The sequence below is a fragment of the Sarcophilus harrisii genome, chromosome 2 (assembly GCF_902635505.1).
Source record: "Sarcophilus harrisii chromosome 2, mSarHar1.11, whole genome shotgun sequence".
In the NCBI taxonomy this organism is placed as follows: Eukaryota; Metazoa; Chordata; class Mammalia; order Dasyuromorphia; family Dasyuridae; genus Sarcophilus; species Sarcophilus harrisii.
In genome coordinates, this window is record NC_045427.1 from 280947694 (window position 1) to 280972752 (window position 25059).

General features: G+C 31.1%; 1 protein-coding gene across 4 annotated transcripts in view; it reads right to left on the minus strand.

The window, feature by feature from the left end:
• Positions 1-5617: 5617 nt before the first annotated feature.
• The window catches only part of ATXN3 (ataxin 3), a 32081-nt gene continuing 12639 nt past the window's right edge, over positions 5618-25059 (minus strand). For 2 of the 4 annotated variants that reach the window (XM_003756135.4, XM_031952293.1), the window contains 6 exons: positions 24652-24739; positions 23803-23935; positions 22208-22383; positions 20812-20923; positions 11626-11702; positions 5618-10556 (listed from right to left, as the gene is read on the minus strand). In XM_003756135.4, the coding sequence (XP_003756183.1) occupies positions 10462-10556; positions 11626-11702; positions 20812-20923; positions 22208-22383; positions 23803-23935; positions 24652-24739 (681 nt within the window). In that variant the 3' untranslated portion in view covers positions 5618-10461. Of the gene's footprint in view, positions 10557-11625; positions 11703-12478; positions 12617-20811; positions 20924-22207; positions 22384-23802; positions 23936-24651; positions 24740-25059 lie in introns of those variants that run through there. The other 2 variants (XR_001120889.3, XM_012547104.2) reach the window with 2 other exon arrangements.

Here is a 25059-nt window from a genome sequence, read left to right on the forward strand (position 1 = left end):
CAACATTGACCCTTGCAAAACCTTGTGTTGCAAAATTTCTCCTTCTTCTCCCCACTCCCTCCCCTAGATGGCAAATAATCCAATGTATGTTAAACATGTTTAAAAATATATTAAATCCAATATACGCATATATATTTATACAATTACCTTGCTGCACAAGAAAAATCAGATAAAAAAAAGAAAAAAATGAGAAAGAAAACAAAATGCAAGCAAATAACAAAAAGAGTAACAATGCTATGTTGTGATCTACACTCAGTTCCCACAGTCCATTCTTTGGGTGTAAATGGCTCTCTTCATCACAAGATCACTGGAACTGACCTCAATCAACTCATTGCTAAAAAGAGCCACATCCATCAAAATTGATCATCACATACTCTTGTTGTTGCCATGTACAATGATGTCCTGGCTCTGGTCATTTCACTTAGCTTCATTCAGTTCATGCAAGTCTCTCCAGGCCTCTCTGAAATCATCATGCTAATTGTTTCTTATAGAACAACTATATTCCATAAGATTCATATACCATAACTTATTCAGCCATTCTCCAACTGACGGGCAACCTCTCAGTTTCTAGTTTCTTGCCACTACAAAAAGGGCTTCCACAAACTTTTTTGCACATGTGGATCCCTGTCCCTCTTTTAAGAATTCTTTGGGATATAAACCCAATAGAAACAATGCTGGATCAAAGGGTATGTACAGTTTGATCACCTTTTGAGCATAGTTCCAAATTGCTATCGAAAATGGTTAGATCAGTTCACAACTCCACCAACAATATATTAGTGTCCAAGTTTTCCCATATCCCCTTCAATATTCATCATTATCTTTTCCTCTCAGCCAATCTGAGATGTATGTATTGGAACCTCAGAGTTGTCTTACTTTGCATTTCTCTGATCAACAGTGATTTAGAGCACCTTTTTAAATGACTAGAAATGGTTTCAATTTCATCTCAAAATCGTCTATTCATATCCTTTGACCATTTATCAATTAGAGAATGGCTTGAATTTTTATAAATTTTAGACAATTCTCTATATATTTTAGAAATGAGGCCTTTACCTTTGAATGTAAAAATGTTTTCCCAGTTTATTGCTTCCCTTCTAATCTTGTTTGCATTAGTTTTGTTTGTAAAAAAAAAAAACTTAATATAATCAAAATTATCTATTGACGTTAAATAATGAGCTCCAGTTCTTCTTTGGTCACAAATTTCTTTCTTCTCCACAGATCTGAGAGGTAAACTATCCTATGTTCTTCTAATTTGCTTATATCACTACGTCTAAATCATGGACCCATTTTGACCTTATCTTGGTATGTGCTGTTAGGTCTGGGTCTATGCCTACTTTTTGCCATACTAGTTTCCAATTTTCCCAGCAGTTTTTGCCAAATAGTGAGTTCTTATCCCAAAAGCTGGGGTTATTGAGTTTGTTTAACACTAGATTGCTATAGTCATTGACTATTTTTTCCTTTGAACTTAACCTATTCCACTGATCAATTTTCTTAGCCAGTACCAAATGGTTTTGATGACCACTGCTTTGTAATATAGTTTTAGGTCTGCTACAGCTAGGCCATTTTGATTTGCGTTTTTCACTAATTCCCTTGAAATTCTTGACCTTTTGCTCTTCCAGATGAACTTTTTTTATTTTTTCTAGGTCTATAAAACAATTTCTTGGGAGTTTGATTGGGATGGCACTGAATAAGTAGATTTAGGTAGTCATTTTTTATATTCACTCAACCTATCCATGAGCACTTGATGCTTTTCCAATTGATTAGATCTGACTTTGTGTGGAAAGTGTTTTGTAGTTGTGTTCATATAGTTCCTGACTTTGTCTTGGTAGGTAGACTCCCAAATATTTCATATTATCTACAGTTATTTTAAATGGAATTTTTCTTTGTATCTCTTGCTGCTGGACTTTATTGGTAATATATAAAAATGCTGATTTCTGTGGATTTTGCATCCTGCAACTTGGCTAAAGTTGTGAATTGTTTCTACTAGTTTTTTAGTTGATTCTCTAAGCTTTTATATCATCATATCATCTGCAAAGAGTGATAATTTGATTTCCTCATTACCTATTCTAATTCCTTTAATTTTTCTTCTCTTATTGCCAAAGCTAATGGTTCTAATACAATATTGAATAGTAATGGTGACAGTGAGCAACTTGTTTCACCCTGATCTTATTGAGAATAGTTCTAGTTTGTCCCCATTATAAATGAAGGTATCATCTATATTAAAGGATCAGAAAGCTTGGAAAATATTATTCTAGAAGGCAAAGAAGCTAGGATTGAAAGAAGAATCACCTACCCAGCAAAAATGTAATTCTTTGGAGGTAAAATGTAGATATTAAATGAAATAAAGGACTTTCAAACATCCCTGATGTAAAAATCAAAGTTGTATTTTAAAAAATGTGACTTTTAAGTGCAAGACTCAAGAGAAGCATAAAAAGATAAAAAGGAAAAAAAATCATAAGAGTTTCAATGAAGTTAGTTTACATTTCTACATGGGAAGATGACAATTGTAACTCCTAAGAACTTTCTCATTATTAGGGCAGTTAAAAGTATACATAGAAGGCACAAAAATAGAAGGAGAAAAAGAGAAGATGGGGGAGAACTAATAGAAAGAAGGCTTATTGGGGGAGGCTGTCGCTCCAAAGCAATACTTTGGAGGGAATAGGATGGAAGGAAATAACTGAATTATAAATGAAAAAAAAAAAATTACAGCAAGTTTTTCTTCTAAAATCCTCATTTCTCACATATACAGAAAATGGAGTCAAGTTTATAAAAACAAAGTCATTCCCAATTGATATGTGGTCAAAGGATATGAACAGATAATTTTCAAAGACATCAAAACTTTTCATCTATACTGGCAGGGGTCCTCAAACTACGCCCATAGGCCAGATGTGGCAGCGGAGGACGATTATCCCCCTCACCCAGGGCTATGAAGTTTCTTTATTTAAAGGCCCACAAAACAAAGTTTTTGTTTTTACTACAGTCCAGCCCTCCAATAGTCTGAGGGACAGCGAACTGGCCCCCTATTTAAAAAGTTTGAGGACCCCTGATCTATAGTCATATAAAAATGTTCTAAATCACTACTAATTAGACAAACACAAAACAACTCTGAGGTACCACCCCACACCTGTCAGATGGACTAATGTGACAAAAAAAGGAAAATAACAAAAACTGGAGGCAATGTGGGAAAAATGGAAAAACTAATGCCATCTTGGTGGAGTTATGAACTGACTGAACCATTCTGGAGAACAATTTAAACCATGCCCAAAAGGGTATGAAATTGTACATATCCACTGACTTAGCAATACCACTATTGTCTGTATTGCTAAGAGATTTTTTTAAAAAGGAAAATGACCTATGTGCACAAAAATATAGCAGCTTTTTAAAAAACATCTTTTGGTGGTGGTACTGGTGTAGATGGTAAAGAATTTTAAATTGAAGGGTCCCCCATCAATTGGGGAATGACTAACCAAATTGTGGATGTGATTAAAATGGAATACTACTATAAAATGACAAGCAATTCAAAAAAACCTGGACTTAATAGGAACAAAGTGAAACTGTACAGCAATATTGTTTGATGATCAATGTAAATGACTTAGCTATTCTTAGCAAAATAATGATATAATTCTGAAGGCATCATGATGAAAAATGCTATCCATCTCCAGAGAATGAACTGATGGAGTCTGAATGCAGATTGAAACGTACTTTTTTTTTTTTTTTTTTTTTTTGCTTTATTTTTCTTGGGTATTGGGTTTTGTTTTTCACAAGATGATTAGCATGGAAATGTTTTACATGACTATAAATATATAACTCATTGCTTGCCTTTTCAAGTAGGGGGAAGAAAAAGGAGAGATTTTAAACTCGAGATTTTAAAAAAGAAATTTAAAAATTGTTTTTATATATAATTGGAAAACAGAAAATTAAACATACAAAAAAAGGAAAGCCTTGTTATATGTGACTTGGGAAACCATATTGGCACAAATAAGGGGCCAACAAAGACCTATCTCTTCTTTACCACAGAAAGGTAGGCTATGCAATGTATACTTTGGCACAAATCATTTAATAAATTTAAGACTCAAAAACATAACTGGATTAAGGTGAATGCAGTAATTCACCTTGATTCAGGTCTCAGGTGGAATGGATTACCAGGCTCACTTTAGATGAGTCAGACAAAGTTTGTTGCTCAGGTGCTGTGAACTCTCACAAATCAAAACAGTAATCTTTTTGAATTAGTCTATTTGTGTACCTATGCCATAAGTGAGGATAGCAGCTGGGCCTATTATTAGGAAGAGGAAAAAGGACTGAATTACATTTGCAAAAAGGGTTTTCAATGACTCTAAACTTCTCACCTTCCCAGACATCTTCCTCCTTCCAAAAAGATCATCTAAAAACATTAAATTTTTTGGAGATGCTAAATAATTTTTAATTCTACTAAAATATTTATTTTATTTTTATTTAATATACATCTACAATCTCTATAGAATCAAAATGAGGGATGTAATAGATTCAGGGTGGGTTTAAGTTAGTTTTAAACTCGTGTCCTATGTAAATGTTCTATTTTCCCCATTATCTAGAAATAATCTAATCACAACACTGAATGCTATGTCAGATTGCCATATCATAATTTTGAAAAAGAAGGAAAAATAAATGTTGCTTGCGCCAGAAGTTGTCTCTATCCCTTCTTTCCAAGTTCTACACTGAAATGCAAACAAGGATTTCAATAGAAAGCATGATTAAAAAATAATAATAATAATGTTACTGTATAGAGATATTATTTCTGTTTTCCCATAATGAAAGTCTGTTTTGTCAGTTGAAATTGTACCATTCATAATGTGTATGTGAGATCTGCAGCAGTTCTTATCCTGAGATCCATGAACCTATACCTAAAAAATTTTCATTATTGTATTTATTTTGTAAGGCAACTGGGATTAAGTGACTTGCCCAAGGTCAAGTAAATGCCAAGTGTCTGAGACCAAATTTGGACTATAGGGAATGTGCTCTATCTATTGTTATCACTTAGCCGTTCCATGTATTTTCAATATAACTGATTTCTTTTGCAACGTTGTGCATTTTGAGCATTAAAAATATTATTCTGATGTGTCCATAGGCTTTACCACACTGCTACTGCACTACATGTTCTAAAGTAAATGACCAATTGTAGAAATATAATTAACCTATCAATAGCACATCTAGCACATAGTACATAACTTAAAAAAAATGCTAGCTCCCTTCCTTGCTCCCCTCCCTTTTACCCTTTAAATTCTTATACTAGAGACTGACCATTAACTTCCCCTATTTAATCGGTCTTCCTTGTTCTGACTTAGAAATGGGAGGAATTACTAAAGGAGAAACATCTCTCATTTCTACCCTTCCATTATAATGACCTTAATTTTCTTCGTAATTCATACTACTACTAAATTTTTCTTTTAACATTTTGTATCCACTTGAAGGTAATCAAGATACCATCCAGAATTTACAATTTTCTGAAACCTGTTCTATTAAATTAGTTTGTACGTTTGTCAAACATTTGTTAAACAAAAGATTTATTATTAAAAGTAAAATGTTCAAAATAACATTGACTTATGTAAACACAGATTTTTAAGCTAAAAAGATTACAGACAAATAAAAAAAGCAGAGTAATTTTTATTTAATAACTTTTGATATTTAAAATACAACTTAGTTGTTCATCCACTCAAAAAAAAGGTAGAATCCTTAATGTTCAAACAGTGCTTTAAAAGTCTGACTTTTCTAAGGACCAGACAAGAAAACCTTTGTGTGTTAATAATTTCAAATAAAATTAGATAAAGTGTACACACGAAAGGGCTGCAGAGTTGGGCCCTGAGAAAGCAGCACTGTCACAGTGCACTTCTATCATGGTCAAAACAATATGTTTTGTTTTTATGATGTTTTCCACAAATTCTTTGTATTTAAAATTTCCATTTGTACAGAATGTTAGTTACAAAAAGCTAATACCTAGTAATCCAGTGGTATAGAAATCACATTTCAAGTTTTTATATTTTCCTCTTTCAAAAAATATGACATCAGGCTATCTTACATATGTGCACATGTGTTCACACACCCACCCACATACAACCTCCCTCCCCTCCCAGAAACACACATCTTTGATCTGTGTATTATGACAGAAACATATTTGGTAAGTGTTTCTCAAAATAACATATATAACTGTTAACAAATTAAGCCTAAAAAATGTTTTCCACATACATTTTGCTAATAACTACCATAGCTTTGTCTAAAAGATCCAGGTAGTTTTAAAACCATGATATATTTCATTTCACCAATTAAGCATGACAACTTCTATGTGAGAAGATAACCTATTAACATTCAAAAGATATGAGATATTTTGGAAGAACCAGATTAAGAAATTAGAAGGGTTTTATAAAAGGAAAATTTTAAAAAGCAGATCAAGTTCTGGATTAATGATGATAAGTTCCACTTAGACCTTGCAAATGGAATGAAACAAGCTTTTTTTGTGTACAGAAACCAAAATCTGCATTTTTTTAAAACATAATATGCTAAAAGGAAAAAAGTTAAGAATGAAAAACCCTTTTCATTTTAAAAGCAAAGAAACAGTAATTATAATGAACTTAAAATTTAGCATGCCAGGAATATAGTAGTCTTACAATTTTAAGGGTGAGAATATTTAAAGAAGTTAACAAAAACAATTCCACAACACCAATTACACTATCTCAGGTTCACCCTTCCCTACCAAAATAGTTATAAGAATACTTCTACATCTCAAAGATTTAAATCATTATTAGATGAAAATTGCCTTTAAAATTTCATTTCCAATCATGATTGAAAAAACTCAATGACAAATATTTCACAATATGAATTTTCTAACAAATAAAAAAATTCATCTAATAAAACTAAAAACAAGTCAAACTAATTCTCATTTACTTTTTCCTCCTCCCATTTATTTAGATTTTTATCCTCTTGAATTGAAATGTTTATCATCTCAAAATCATGTGATTTTTTTCTAAGAAATGTAAAACAAATGTTTGGAAATGCTATTTTGAATAAAGACAAAAAGTGCATAAAAAATGGAAGTACATATATTAAAACCCAAATACAGAAATCAACCTATTTGCAACAAACTAGTAAAGTAGATCTTTCAAATGCAAAGAGAGGTCTCACCAGATTTTAAAATAATTCTTTTTAAAGTGAAAACTAATTTCAAAGTATTGTTTTTCAACCTAATGAAAGCATTAAAAAACAAAACTAAACTAACTTTATAGTTTTTTAAAGCACCAAATTAAGTTTTTATCTGCACTCTAGCAGCACCAGTCTGCCAGTACAGAAACTATAAATACATATTCGTAGTATAGAAATTGGCACGAGCATTATTTTTAAAATTGAATGTACTGACAGCAAGAGGTTAGGCTGTATTTTTTATTTTTGTTTTGGCATAAACTAGTTTTAAGAAGTTTTGTTTTACTATACTAAGGAATATATTTGATTTTATTTTCATTGATTTACTAGATTTTTAGCAATATTGTCTTAAGGAAAATCTTGATGTAGCAGTTCACTTAAAAATGAACTTCTATTAATAAAACAAAATGTTTTGAAATCAATTAAAAATACTATTTGCCTAATATTTTAAAACAAAAATTTTACTTTTGATTTTTTTATATTAAGATAGTTTGCCTCTAAATATTTCTATTTATACACAAACCTTAATATTGGTGATTATTTCATCACCCTACAACTTTAAAACTCTGATCGGTATTCCTTCCATGTAAAAATCAAGCACTTATCTGAAAATACACATTATATTGGTATTTCCAAGTTTGTCATTACTTATTACTAATGTTATGGAAACCCAACCAAAACTTTTCTGGACCTTGTTAATCCTGTTTAATACCAGTTACACATAAGAATAAATATTGTTTAAATATTAAACATTAATGTTTTTCTAATTGTTGACCCAGAATAGAAATCCTTTTTTGAACATTTACAGTAGTTTTTTTACATCAGTGCCACAAATGAAACTTTCTCAGAAAGATGGCTACAGTCAAGTTGTGGAACCTGACTTCTACACAGGATGCTTATAGAAGGTGGTAAGATTTGGTGTATCTTTATATAATTTAAAATTTTAAATAGATTCAAATGTTTTATATTGCACTGAATAAATGCCAGATTAAGAAGGTAAGCTGAGGGTCAGAGATGGTATTTCCAGTTAATTTATTTTATACAATGTATTATTATGGAGCAGCCATCTTTGAAGTTAAGGCTCCATTAAGGAATATAATCTGAATGATTAGAATTTAAACTACTAAAAGTCTATATGCCATGATAAGATGATAGTATGTTAATTTTTTTAATATAAAGTTAATATGGTATTTTCAATGTACATATAACTCAGCCTGAACTTTCTGGCCAAAGGGTCCAACCTGAGTCAACAAAAAGCATTAAGAATTAAGGCTGACATGTGTAATCTTAAAAATTGCTTCACTTGGGCACTACAAGGGTTTAAATCTTATGTTTTACTTTTCTTTTTAAGAGTTTGTACTATGTAAGAAACTATGGGAGAAAATAGTTCCAATCTCAACAGTTAACTGTTTCTATGTTAGAGAAGGGCTCAAATACATGAAGAGTTGAATGTATGTCTTCAGAGGGAAAAGGCAATGGAAAATAGACATGGTAATATTACACAAAATTGTAGTGAAATTGTGCAGACTTCCAGATTTATTCATTACTATATTCTAAAATCAAGAATTTTATTTTATAAATTAAAAATACTTAGTAGCCAAAATTTTTTCTTATTACTCTGATTCACTTTGGAAAATCTGATATGGCACAACATAAGAGATTTTAAAACAAAGTTTATACTCAAGTTAAAAATTACTTCATCAATAAAAGGCATTTCTTATGTTTTCAATTATATCTAGCAACAAATTTTACAGCAAAAAAATTTCCCTGATCAGTACAGCCATCTGGTACTGTGATAAGTTTTTAAAATGACATATTATATCTTTAATTTCCAAAGATGCGATTTGGACATTCCTATTTAATATATTAACTCTGAAAAATTTTACAAATGAAAACAAATAATGACTAATAGTAGGAGCAACATGCCTATTTTTTAAAAGGCACTGTTAATCTTAATCCAAATTATAGCATTATTCTATTCCCATAAAAAAAAAGTCATTTGGGAACCATTATAAAAAGATGTTTGACAAATCCCCCCCCCCTTTTTTTTTAACAATCTCACTTGGTATTGAATCATCCAATTATTATTATATTTATAGCTAAATAGTATGTTTCAAGTGACATGATTTTAAATATAATTTAGTAAGTAAATTATTTCCATATGTTCTAAGATTATGACATTTGTAAAAATATTTCTATTAAATGGAATATATGTCAAGCAGCATTTATCTACATTTCCATACATTTCCAATGTATGTAAAACAGAAAGCACCACTCATTAAAAACAAGTAATAAAAAAAAAACAGCTGCAGGATAATATAAACCAGGTAGCCCAGTTTAGTTCATTACACATGTATCTTGGACCTTGTTTTACAATTAACACAAGCTAACTTGCATTATTCATTTTCCTTATTTTCTTTAGCAACGGAGTAAACAACTTGACATTGAGGTGCATAATGTATGGGATGTTCTTCTAAAAGCTGCTACATTTTGACATAACAGAGAAGATATTCATAAAGCACCTGGAAAAATTGTTGTATTCTCCCCAAACTGAATAGTGTGCCTCAACACCTCATTTTTGCAGGGTTCCCTTCAAATCCAGGAATGCACCACTCATAGGACACTGATCCCTTTATGGCATATTGAAATGATGGGAAATCATTCCTATTATATGCTAATTTCAAATAAGGTGGAATGAAAACAATATAGGAGAGAAATTAAGGTTAAATAAGATGAAAAAAAAAGATAAGAGCACACAAAACATAATTGTGGCTATCATGATTTATCCCATTAAACATTATACCTGTTCTAACTATAGACAAAGGGATACTCTTTGCAGTAAGTCCTTTGGGAAACTAAGAAACAAGCAACTATGAGAAGGTAAGAGAGAAGTAAATCAGATTAATCAATGGAGTTGGAAAAAACCTGTGGCTAGATCCTATTAGTTGATAGTTGCAGACTAGCTGGTCTGCAAAAGATTCTGAAAAAATTCTTACTTTAAGAGATTTTTGCCTACCCCCCCAAAAAAAGAGAATAAATGCTATTATTTAGAAAACTATTGTCTATTTCTTTAATTGCTGAATGCCTCTTTGGCTAGAATTTGAAAGATATACTTTTTAGTTCTAAACTCGATGTATATGCTATCATTTTTATTTGTGAGCTACCTCCCCCCTACTTTTTTTTCCTGAATACTGTGCTACTCTGACATTTCTGAAATGAGCTTTATATAGGATATCTGCATAAGAAGTCAATGCTGGGGAATATGAATATTTTGATATTTTTTAAAAAGTCACTTTGCTATTTTTTTCCTTCAGTCTTCAAATTATTACTAACAGTTTCCAAAGACATATTCATAGCAGCTTGAAGCATGTCTTCTTCAGTCATATCGTTACCTATTAAGGAATCAAATATAATATTTGGTTACTTTTAGATAATCAACTAAGCAACAAACTCTCTAAAAGACATGCTCTTAAGAAATGAAATTCACATTCTGTCATATGAATTTTCTTTTCATTTACTTCCTAATATCCTATTGACAAAAAATGGGTCAGTGTTATATCCAATTAAAGTTTGTTCAATTAATAAAGGAATACTAACATATAATCCAATCTGAATTTTGAAACTGTGTATTGCTTTATAATTTTCTCAATAGTAAAATGTGATGATTCTCCTCTCAGCTACCTCTGTGGAATATTATAAAAATGTAACAAAACTTGCAATGAAATAGGATAAAATTTGCAAATATAAAAGAGAAGATAAAAGGTATAATTTTAACTTACAGGTACATCTTCAAACATTTGTACATAAATTGAGAATGCCATCTCAATATTTAGTTTGTTTTACAAAAATTTAATTTCTACTACTAGTATTAGTAATGTTTTAGATATCCCCTGCCTCTTAAAATCAGAGAATTACAAAAAGACTCCAAATTTATCCCAATCAGAAACAAAAAAAAGAATGTCAATATTTTCCGCAGGATGATAAAGCAATTTAAAAAAACAAACAAGAATCCTACTCAGGTGCTTCATTGTGTCATAGAAGTGAAGGCCATTTATACTGGTGAAGTGTAAATTTTGACAATTCTATATCAAGGTGGAAAAGTTTTTAGTAAGGGTCTGGTGACAAATGTTATTGTTAAATACCAAGACTAGTTAATTCAGGAATACTTAATCACCATGACCATTGTCACCTATAAAGAAATAAAACAAAATATATAATTGTCTCTTCTTTCAATCCTCCTCCCAAAATATGACAGAGTTCTATATCTAAGTATTAAATTTGATAATCAGATTAAAATGTAACTGAGAAATGTTTAACAAAATAACTAGAAATATAGTACAACAATGTTAATCTGTGGTTTTCCGAGTCAAAATGTAGTGATCATTTCTTTTGATACTACTGATCAACATATACACACACACTAGTCTAAAGTAATAGCTAATAATTGTGCAAAAGTATTACCTGGATCAATTTCAAGTACATCTGCACTTGTAGTTGGCTTTTCATGTAGATGTGATATCTGTTCTGTCTGTTGTTGTCTGAAACATTTAAAGACCAAATGTGAATTAAAGAAAATACATTCCAATAATGAATAATCCATGAAAGAAACAAAGAATTGTTTCAGGAGTTATAATCTTCACTGATACAAACTGGAACAGAAAGCAAAGAGCATTTTTAGTTGATTACTTGTAACTCCTAGAAATATGGATGTGCCCTCCCCATCTTTAAAACAACTGGACATGCAAAAAAACCTGGTTTCATAAAACTGATAAATTAGAAAGTACTTATGTCACCTCCCATGCCCCTTCATTCACACCAAAATAACCTTTGACTTTTACTGTGTCTGGTCCCCTGATCCATCCTTATCCTCTCAATTCTTTCTCCCCAATATTGGCTTTCCTAAATTCCATCCACAGTCTTGATCACATGGTTTGTCCCTTTAAAGGATCATTAGCTATCATTTTACATTCTCTTAGCTACCCCTCCCCACAAGTTCTTATCTATATTTGGTAAGGGACACTGAATTTGCAGCAGACAACTTCAGCAGCACTGTAGTTTGACATTTCTTTTACTCCTTATTTCCCCACAGCAATCATTCCCAACCTTTTCATCTCTTCTCTCTTCCCCCAACCCACAATGTCCTAATTTTTAAAAGCAGGAAGTTAACCTATTGTTAAAAATTTCACTGAGACTGAGGTCATGTGTCATGAATTCCCTCAGTTCTTCAAAATTTCTCATTCTTATAACTACCCTCTTTTCTTTCCTTTCCTCTACTCACAGAACTCCTACTCCTAACAGAGGCTAATTTTTCTACCTTTGTCCTTGATCTCATTCTCTCCCATTTTTTCCAGGTCTTTGCTTTGGCAGTCATAACTTCTCTCATGCATCTTCCATTTCTTCATTGCCACTGATTCCTTCCATTTGCCTACATACATGGTTCAGGTCTCTAAACCTAAAAAAAAAAAGTTTTCTCTTGACTCTTCTAGCCCCTCTAACTATCATCCCTCTCTCTCTCTCGCTCACTCTCTATCCTATCCCTGCTAAGTGTTTGGAAAAGTTACCTCAAATTCTTCACTACCAGTTTTTCCTTCAAACATTTGCTTAATAAGCCATCTGATCCCATTGTTTTACTGAAAATGTTCCCTCAAACAACACCAATGACCTATTCATTTTTTCAATCTTCATTTTCCCCAAACTTTGAGGAGCTTTTGACACTTTTGAACATCTTCTCTCCCTCAGGACCCTTTGCTATTCACAAGTAAAACTCTTCTGATTGTGTTTCTATTTACTTAACATTTTTCTGTCTCCTCATTCTCTTGACTCCTTAATTTGAATGTGCTCCAAGTTTCTGTCTTTGATTCTCTTTTCCCCCTTACTAAAAACATTCTCTTTCCTTTGACAATGTCACACAAATGACTCCTGTATTTCCGGCTCAATTCTCAATTTCTCTTGAAATTTGAGATCCAAATCTGCAGTATCATAAGACATCTCCCCTTGGTTCTTCCACTGGTACCTAAAACTGAATATGTCCATTCCTTCTAAACCTGCTCCTCTTTCTGACTTCATTGTTTCATTTGTGGTACCATCTGATCTTGATATTTATAGTCATGGATTTATATTAGACTCTTCTCTTTCCCTCAATTCTCAAACAGTTGCCAAGTTCTTTTTATTCCATTCCCATAGTACCTTTTGAATCTTACTTCCCCCCCTTTATGATGATTATTTTATTATGAATTCTATTACCCACATTCATTCTTTCCTTTCAATCTTTTCTCATCATTATCAAACTAATCTTCCTTTTGTATTTAAAGAACATCTTAGTTTGGCATTCAAGGCTTTCCACAATATGGTTCCAACCTATATTTACAGTTATTTCTTATACTACTATCTTTTTATAAATGACAAGAGTCAGGAAATCTGTATTACATATTCTCTCCCAGTCTTATTTTTGTCCTCTCTTACCTCTTCTCTTGTTCTTTGGCTCATGCCTGGGTTGGACACCCATTCCCATCTCTGTTTGTTGAAATCCTGCCCTTCAAGGCTCAACTCAGTTGCCCCTTTCTCCATGAAACCTTTTCTGATCATTCCAGCTGGAAATGATCACTTCCTCCCTGAATCTCAAAGAACATTTTCAATGTATCCAACCTATATACTGACATATCCTTACTTTTATTAAGATGATCAATCTTCTTGTTTAATCTCCCCCACTAGACTCTAAGCTCCTAAAGGACAATGACTTTTTATCATTTCATCATTATATACTTATCAACAAATAAAAGAACCTTGAAAATATTAAATTCAATAAATATTTGTTATCTTAATGAATAAGTAATTCAGGAGCATGTCAATTCAAATGACTCCCACAAACATTCATTAAGCATCTAGTAAAGACAAAAATGTAAAAGTCCTTGGCTTTAAGGATTTTACATTCTATGAGGGTATACAAGATGTATACAAGTATAAGACAAGGTAATTTTAAGAGAGACAAAGCATTAATAACTCATATGGTGATGGGAATATTAGGGAGAGCTTATCAAAGACTATGACAGGGCTGTTCTTATAGGAAACTAAAGATTCTGGCAGATAGAGATGAAAACTAGCAGTGGTGTAGTGGTTAGGGTACAAAATAGGAAGAGCTGAATTCAAATCACTTAATGACTGCATTACCAAGGGCAAATCATTCAATTTCTCTGTCCCCATCTTTCATCTATAAAATGGGAGGGGATTGGACTTGATAGCTTCCAAGGTCCCTTCTAGCTCTAACTCTATGATCCTAGGAAGAAGTAATGTGTTCCAAAGGGAAAGCTAGGATGTCAAATACAGGGACTAGTATTCATGGCCAGTTTGCTTGGAATTCCGCCCTCTCCTCCCCCACACCCCCCAGTTTAGGAGCAAAACCATACATAAAACACCACAATTATGCAGTGATAAAGAATTTAAAATGAAGAAGCAATTTTTATAATAATTTGGAGTACAAAACCATTTGGAAGACTATAGAATCATCATTTTACCTTCGTCCTGACTGACTGCCTAGAACCTAAAAAGTGTGTTAAATTAAGCAATATGAAATAATCCAAAAGGTACACTGAACCTCCTATTATAGAGCCTCCTAAACGTGTATCTGAGGAATTTGTCTTTCATGTATCTGAGGAATTTGTCTTTTACTTTAGAGACAACAGGATAAAGACAAATAAAGTTGGGCTTTTTTCCCCCAACAGTACATGACAGGTCAGACTCATACCTTAGCAAAGAATCATTCTGTCTGGTCTATTTAGAGGATAGCTTACAATGGGAAAAGACTAGAAGTAGGGATAACAATTAGGAAAGACTTGAATTAGAATGGTGGCCGTGTGAATGGAGATACAAGAACACAGAAACAAGAATTAAATATACTGTAATTGAATTGATAAGATTTGGCAACTATTTGGTTAAAAGAACAAGGAGTGAGTCAGGGAAAAGAAAGAGTCAAAAATTACCCTAAGATTATGAACCTAGGAGAATGATATTCTTGACAGAAATAAATTAGTTTGAAGCAGATCTGGGAAGGGGTTTGGGATAATCAGTTTCGTTTTAGACAAATGTGTTTAAGATGCCAATAGGACATTTAAGAGTAGATGTTTAGATGTGGCTACGTTGGAAACTAGAGTTTAGGAGAGAAATTAAGGTTGGATATCCAGATAGATGTGTGATATCTAGATGTAGAAATAACTACATCCTAAGAAACTGAAGATAGCATGAAGGGACAGGGTTTACAGGGAAGAAAGGAAAACTTAAGATAGAGTTTTATAGAGATACACAAACTTACAGTACAGGAGAAAGATCAACCAGAAAAGAAGACTGAAAAATAGCAGCAAGGCAGATAAGAATACTAATAGAAAGCAATGTCTTAGAATCAAAGGAAGAAGTGCACAGTAAACATTTTCAAAAGAGATAGTGAAGTGACTAAAAGAAAAGTTACTAGACTCAGTACTTGAAAAAAATCATTTGAAATCTTCAAGAAAAGTTTGATGAGAATAGTTAGGTTAAAAGCCAGAAATTAATGAGTTGTGAGGAAAGAAGCAATGATTCCCAATGACTCTTTTAATAATAGAAGATACACATGGGATGACAGCTTGAAGAAATAAATGGCAAGATAAAATAACGATGTTTTAAGAATTTAGACAGATTTGGTCATACTTATAGACAAAGAAGAAGCCAATAGAAAAGACTGAAAATAAGAGAGATGGAGGGCATGATTTGACTATATTAAGCCACAGACAGAAGAGGTGAGATCAAGGATAATATAGAAAGGTTAGCCTTGATAAGAAAAATCACTTCTTCCTCAGGGTCCAAAGCAGAGGAAAAAATATGTAAAAATGTAGCGGTTTTAAGATATGGATAAAGAAGGTCAAAATGGATGGCCTAAGTTTTCTCAGGAATATTGGAGATGACATCATTTATTGGGATAGGGATGTCTTTGGGAGGCTTCAAGAGAAGATTAAGAACAGTTATCTGAGGTATATGAAAGTCAATTAGAGATGAATTAAAGGGATTTAAAATATTTCAGTGCAATAGTAAGCACTTACTAATAACAGTAATAAATACTGTTATGTGGCTATTTCCAGGGGTATTCAGAAGCAGAGGTAGAAAAGGTAGATGTTTGGGGGTGATGGGGACCTGCAGTCCTGAGGAATGAGGATTGAGGATTAGCAGGGTGAGGACAGTTATTGGAAATGAAGATAAAGCATTTAAGAATGGAATTTAGCATATGATTAAGCTGGTTAATCACAGTATAAAGGATAAAGTAAGGGGAAACTGAAGCCAGACAAGGGATAATGGATTAGGAGAAATGGAAGTGATGTTATAATGAAGACAAATTGAAGACAAATAATGAATTGACAGAATAAGGGAAAGAGAGGAAGACAAAAGATTATGAGTAAAGAAGGTAATTTCAGATCATCTAATGTATAAAAGTCTGGTATATCTGTATATTTTACAAGACAGAAATTAAATAAAAAATAAAAACTTAAAAAAAACACTTCTGAATATCAACATGCATTACAACTAGAAAAAATGCACTTTTAGATATAAAATAATAGAAGCCATGGTTTTTTAAATGAAAAAAGCAGGATTTTTTTGTTTTTTTTTTTAACAAAAACAAAGTAAAAAGCTAACATAAGCTAACTGAGTGGATATTGCTTTTAATTAGAAAGATGCAAAATCTGGAAAAATAGATACTCAATTCAACTGACACAGCAAAAAATAATTTTTATGCTTCTTTAATGTTTAATCCTAGTTATTCAATTATTGCTAAACAGTCTTCAAATGGAAAGAAAATAACATGTAGCAATATAAGGAGAAATAATATTTTTTAAAGATATAGTCCAGTGAAACTGACCCTTTACTTATTAAGAGATAATTCATTGAAGAACCTTAATTACCTGGAACTTCCCCTTCACTAAATGACGAAAGCTTAATACACTAATGAGTGGTAAAAAGAGATGCTCCAAATCCATATACTAAAGCTATTAGTATAGAAGCAAAATAATAATAATAATAATGAGAAGAAAAATCTACACACTTCAAGAGTATCAATACAGTAATGACTACAATAATTCTTCAATAAGACTAAATTTAATATTCATCATATTCTATTTTAAAAGATAAGAACATTGGTAGTATATTTTAAGACTTTTTTCTAAGCATCTAACTTTTTTAAAAATTCATTGATAAAGAGGATATACTTTGTTATCTTAAAAAATTCATTTAAGTAGAACATGTCCACCCATATATGGGGTAAAAGAGGTGTTCTAACAGTTTTTTTTTTAAGTGATCAGAGAGAAGCTCTAAAAATTATCTGTGCTTGGGACAAATATATCTAAGGTCTCAGAAAAATATGCCTTATTAAGTATACAATGAAATAGTAATATTTCTATTCATATGCCCTCCTCCACAAATTACCTACCTTCAAACAATGAGCTCTTTCGATGGCTTTTGGATCTATGATTTCACTTAAAATATGATTAAATTTAAAGCATCATGTGCCTTTTTTAACATATTTTTTAAATACAAATTTAAAAGAGTTATAAAAGTGTTAGGGAGATTCTTAAAAAAAAATCTATCCTTTTCAAAGGCTTATCTTTAATGTCAGGGTGAAGGAGCAAAAAATTGTGGTTTACATATTGAGTGTTCAATAAATTATAGTGATCTTAGAATATTTGTAATCATCTAGGCAAATGATGGCTGAAACAAGACATACACAACTTCTTTTTTATTGACTAGTTATACACAAAGTGAATCAAATGGTAAAGAATATTAAATAACTATCTTTAACACTTTGTGTGTTATTTTCATAATGATTGGTTCTATTTGACTATCCTATATTTACACTCAGAAAACAGATATATGCATACAGATTTAGCTTACCTGTCACCATGTTATAATTTGACTTTTTCTTTAGATTTTGTTTGCTTCTTTATGATGTTCTAGGTTTTAGGTAATGATTATATTAAGATAATTTTGAACTTTATTCCTATTCTGTCAGAAATACAATAATAGTTTGTATTGTAATTTCTATTGTAATACAATAGAAATACAAAGTTTTAAGTTACTTAGATATTTTGAGAGATGTATTAATTTTTGAGACTTCAGTAGCATTCAATCAATTTTAACTACATTGTAAAAGATCTCATTTAAGAGTATCCAAAAAGCTAATATATTCTCTTTAAAGTATCTGATTTATAAGATGCCATTCATAGGATTTGGCTAAATATAAATTCCAATAATAAAGCTACAGATTTCTTGAGAGTACTGTATTCCTTTTTCAAGCTAAAATTTTCAAATCAGTAGTTCTGAGAGTAGATAATTGGCTATTGATAGCAAAAGGTGCAGAAATCTTTCAAAGAGAGTAATCTGCTCCTCACTTATAAAAGGAACTATCCAAATAGGGAAATGTAGTAATTAAATGTACAAATATTATTAAGTTTTTAGATTCCCAAAGCAAAGATAAATTCACTGCAGTAAATTCTTTACACTTAATTTTTTTCATAATAATTCCAAGGAAAATCAAAATTTTTATAAGAAGATATCAGAAATGTCATTTTTATAGTCTTCTAGTTGATAAATGACTAGTCAGTAGTTTTACCAAAATGATATATAATCAGCATATTCTCTCCTCAATTACTAATATTAGCACTACACAGGCCACAAATATAGTTACTTGCTCAAGGGAGCTGAACAATTAGAAAAAGTTCTTGTGGATGGATTCAAATAATTGATATCTCCTTGCATTAATCATTCTCCAGCACTGCTGAATAACTAATTTGGGATGTTAAAAGCATTTTAATATTTGGCTACTATATTTTATTCAATGGAATGCTTCTGCTTTTATAAGTTTTTAAAAGCTCATTTACTAAAAGAACAATTTTTTACACTTTAAAATGTTTCTTTTTCTCATTATACACTGACAATCTTCCCCAAACCACCAATACAAACACATCTTACTAGTCACTTAGTTTTACTTTGCCAAGAGATAATGTGAAATGAGATATGTGATGGAAAATTTAGAGATCTATGTATAGGAGTATTTATCATTGTACACAAGTAAAAAAATCAAACATCAGAGAATAATTTTTCTATCACAGGCAATTTCCCCCCAAAAATGTATCAATACTGAAAAACACAGAAGGGTCAAACATAAGAAGTGAAATAGTTGTCTGCTGTCATGCCAATGAAAATATTAATATACTGTTCACTATCTTTACGATGATAGATAGTATGTGAGTAAAATGCTATTTTTAAAAACAGTTAAAAGTTGTTAGCTTCGCATGTTTTTTTTCCAGCATTGTTTACCAAGAACTATGGAAAAAAATGGGTCAGATTCAGTCACTGAATACTGAATTAGAGACTTCTAAATGAAATCTATTAAAAACTTTATAACTTTTAAAATATGAGTCTAGAATATTTAACAAATGTACATGACAACTGGCTGTTGGAGAAAAGCAGGACAATTTTAGAGGGTAATACAAATTTTGCCCAATATACTGTAACCATTATCTGGTATATTTCAAACTTAGCAAAATAATATCTTTAAGAACAAATCTGATATAAAATAAATGATTTAAATTTAAGGAGTATGACAAAGGATCAACACCACTATTGTATCTATTGCTGACAGCTAACCTTTTTCAACATAGGGCAATAATCTTTAGCATGACATAAGGATAATTCTCTCAGAGCACTGAGGAAGGACTAATTTTTTTGAAAGTCAGAAAATTATCAAAATAAGGAATATTTTTATTTGGAATTAAGATATGTGAAATGGCAGGTCAACCTAATATAGTAATGAAACTATAAGCAAAGAAGATTACAAGAAGATGAATAGCTGAAGCAATAATTGCCTTAATACACAATAATTATATATATTAAGCTAGGAAGGACTACAGTAAATAAACTGGATTCAGAATTGAACTTTAATTATTTCCTCAATATATAATTTTCCTTTTTTTTTTTTTTCCAAATGTTCTCCTGTCTCTTACCCACAAAAATGTTATAATTCACCACTGTAATAGGCAGGATGGTGTCCATTTTTTACAGCAATTTCCTTGCTGTAAATGCTACCAATTTGTTCCTTACCATTTAAGGTAAGAATTCAGAGTTAAACAATTAAAACATGTATGTTGGTAGGCAATCAAAAAGAGGTAATCTCTAAAGAAAGGCAGGCAATATGCTTGATCTTACTATTTCATTTTCCCTTTAAATAATGTGATCTAAAAATATTTTCTTCATTCATCTCTATAATTTTATTTTGTCTTGAGGGGGGAAAAAAATTGATTTTATGAGAGGCCAATGGGAAAGCAGAATTCAAAATAGAGAAATAAGGAAATATACCCACAAAAAGCATACTTGAATATGTGTGTATGTGTATGTATGTGTGTGTGTATACACACACACATACATACACACACACACACACACATACATACACATACACATACACCTAAATTTTGAGATGACAGTCTTTATCATGCAAACTGAAGGAATTTTTAAGTGAAAATATTTTTACTTTTTGTTTGTATGTCAAAATTGAACATTTAGAAACAGGCACATTACAAAAATCACAAAACAAATTTTAAACATGCAGTTTTAATTCAGTATCAACTACTTTACTTTTCAAAGTAGGCTTCTCTTCTCTTTCGTAGTTCTTCTGAAGTAAGAGATGTTGGTGAATTTGTACCTGATGTCTGTGGAATATCTTCTGAAATATTATTTCTGGAACCACCTAAAATTTTTTTTTAAATTTACTTTTCCATTTAACAATAAAAACAAGGTTATATTTAAACTATACCAAGTTGTTTTTTTTTAAACTGTTTAATTTTTTAAAAAATCTGATACTATTGATTTTAAATCCAACTATTGTTAATAAGAACCAAACTTTTTTTTACCTCCATACACAGCTAATTGTATACATAGTATAGAAATGTTAGACTAACAACCAGAATGAGAGTAGAAGGGTCTGTAACAAAATGGTATCTGCAAATGTATATACACATGTATATGTATCTATACATATATATGACTATATGTACATTATGTGTGTGTATGCGTGCATATATGTGTATGTATATATATTTTAGCAGCTAACACTTTCTGATTCAATGTCTTTCTAGCAACTACTCAAAACAGATCTCCATAAGGTAAAATCTTAACTGCTCAAATTATTTTTTATTGCCTCTGTCTATTAAAAAAAAAAGTCAAATAAAAAGATAGTATACTTTTCATGATATAGTGCCAGATGATGGAAATAGCATTAAGCCAGTCAGGCATATGTGTTGAATTACTGTCCAAGGATTCTCTTGTGAACACAGATAAAAATTTGAAAAACAGTTCATTGAATTATTAAAGCAGATTGGTTACAAACATTGAAGTGATCAAAGTTAGCCCATACTGACCCACATTAGAGATCACATCTATTACAACAATTACATTAAACAAAGTGCTATAACCAATGAGCATAATCATTACTTACATATCTACATATCTATCAATGTGGGTTTCCTTCTACCAACTTATATTGCAACCTTTACCTGCCATAAGAGACTATGCTATATATGCTATGGCCAAAATAATTCACTAATTGATGATCTACTTTTTTATAATGTATTTCTCCCACTTTGGTTTGGCTAGTGCTTGAGTCACATTCAATGCATCATTAGTAATTAAAAGTTTTACTTTGATGCCTTAACATAGTGTAGAGGCAAGCTTGGGTTCTTGAGATTATGCTAGCAGAAAACAAGCTCTCTCCAATAAATTGGAAAGTTTTTGAGCATGAAGCCTGGCAATTTAGTCAGACAGATATAAAACTAATCTGAATACTCAAGAATAATTAAATTAGCAGTGGAAAATAATTTACACACACACACATCTATTAAGAATATATTTTCAGAAGTCAAAAATGGGAGGAAATAATGTACAATAACATCAAAATTAAACACTTTAAACCCATGCTATATTTCTTAAACAGAAAGATTTCTAAAAGAGAAACTATGTACATGAAAACTGGTACCTTGCATACTAAGTCGAATTGCTCTACGCAGATCTGCTTCTTCATCTTCCATATCAATTTCCTGTCGACTCAGTGCTAGAGCTCTTTGTAGATTTTCTTCATCTTCATCTAACATTCCAGTTCCATCATATGAATGACTTACTTCTAAAGATTGCTCTAGGTCTGTTTTCTGTGCTCTGGAAAACAGAAAAACTCAATCACCTAATTCTGAATTATGAAAAATTACTCCTCTATTTAGGTTCTGCTATGAAGAAATGTTATAAAAGACTTTTATTTAAATAAAAAACTTTAGAAATTTCTACCTAGAAAGTTCTAACTGTGCAATGAGAAACATAAATATAAATATATTTATAGAGAAATATAAACAGCTTAAAAAATTTTTGAAAAGCGGCAATATCCTTAATGAACACTGATGGAAAAAAGTATTAAAATGTTGTAAAAAGGTTACAACAAAATATAAAAATTATATACATAATCGGCTTGGACTGATAAAAGGAATGAAAAATTAACTTAATATTAAAAAAAACTATAAACAAAATGTTATAGATAAACAACAAAAATAATAAAAAACAATTATATTGAGATGCTGAAAAAATTTTTTGAGACAAAATCTAACACTCAAATTTCTATTAAAAATTAAATGGATTTTTCCCTTTATATAGGTAGTATTTATGCAAAACTAAAGCAACATTATATGTAATGGAGAAATATTACCATCTTTTCCAATCAAAAAGTAAGAATGTCTATGGTTTACCACTATTATTCAATAAAATTCTAAAAATGCTAGATACAGCAATATATAAGAAAAGGAGAAAGAAAACTATTATTTTTACCTGATGTATGACCTAGAGAACCCAAAAGAGTAAAAAATTGAAACGAATTTCAGCCAAGTTGTAGGATATAAAGTACACACATATCAGCATTTTTGCATATTGCTAACAAAACTTGGAACAAAGAAATAGAGAAATTCCATTCAAAATGACTAGAGAATATTTGGAATTCTATCTACCAAAATACATACAGGAACCATATAAATATAACTATAAAATATTTTTTATACAAATAAGATCAGACTAAATAATTATCTCCAATATGTAAGAGAAATATTGATGACTCACAGTTGTTAATATAATAAAAACAATCATGATGTCATTTTACTTATTTAATGCAGAGCAAATCAAATTATCAAAAGATTACCTTAAGAGAGAAATTCATCTGGAGAAACACAAAAAGTCAAAAATCTCAAAAGAATTAATACAAAATCAAAGTGATAATGGTGGTCTACCAGTATCAGAACTTAAACTATACTACAAAGCAGAAAACAAAATATTTGGCAACCCTAGAAACCATTTTATTTTTAACAACTGCATTTTACCAAAATATGTCATTATTATTATAGAAGTAATACATTTCTTTAAATTACTGGACATAATTTTTACAAAAATAATGCACTAGTATAATGCTACAAAAGCCTTATCTAGGGATAAGTTATAATTTTAACAGATCATAAATATCTAGACACTACAAGCCAATCTATTTAAAATCAAATATACTTAATATGAGAAAATTCTTATTTAAGTAACATACTTCTTTACCTTTGATCTTTTAATTGAGCTAATTCTTCTCCAATGAGTCTTGGTCTATGCATTTGTTTTACCCGAATCATCTGCAGGAGCTGGTCAGCTTCACAGTCTGGTAGGTCACCCTTAACAACAAAAATGGAATAACCTAAGGGAAAAAAATGTAAGAATTAATGTAGATGGCTAAATATCAAACGTATCTTAGGATAAGAATTATAACTTGGATAAGAAGTTTATTTAACAAATATAAGAATATAAAATATCATTTTTATTACCTTTTTCATAAAGAGTAACATGAATAACAGAGAAAGCTAAAGCAACTTTATTTTATCTGCAGTTCCTCTATCTTGCCCTATCTGTATTGAATCCCCAACCTGTCTGTGATCTTCCTTACTGCTGAAACATCAAGAACAGTTCTATTTATTAGGGCAAGGTTAGGAGACATAGTTAATATGAAGAAAAGCCTTTCCTGTTACTAGACCTCAGCAACAGATCCTACCCAACAAAGGATACTATCTCCCCTATTCCTTCTCTAGGAACTCCTCCCCCTCCAGCAACACCATTATCTAATCATGATATACCCCATACTGGATTCAACTTCTGCCTAAATTGAAACCATTTTAACTTCGTTCTTTTATTTCTTCAGGGAATTTCTGCGTGGATGAGGTTCTTTTGCTGGCAAATTCAGTAAACTCTTGTTGGTTCCTAAATTTGTGGTGCTGAGTTTAGGTGATGGTTTTCAGGTTTTGATTCTGGTATTATTTGCTGTGGCAATAGTTTTACCAACAAACCCCAAACAAATGAAAGTAAATCCATAAAATTTGGTAATTAGCACACTGGAAAACTCTTACTTTTTTTTCTTACCTTCCTGTTGCAACTGAGCCAAGAAAAGTGCAAGATAAGTATCTGATATTAATTCTGGACCCGTCAAGAGAGAGTTCAGGTTAAACCACTGGAGAAAAAAAAATTGTGAGAAAAATTAACATGAAATACAGGTTTAAACAATATTGTATTTGTAAAGAATACATTTGATCTAGAAATTAGGAATTTCTAAATGCCTAAAATCATTTCAAATAGAGACTTCAAAAAATCTGAGCTTTAAGGTTTACAAAATACGTTACAAAAAGTCTTGTCTTTTCCTCATTTTCAGATGAAGAAACAGACCAACAAAAATCAATCTACTTCCCAGGGTCACAAAGTTAGAGGATACAAACTTATGTCTTCCTGTTTGGATAGTGTTCCATTTACTACACTTGCCCAAAGGACAGCATA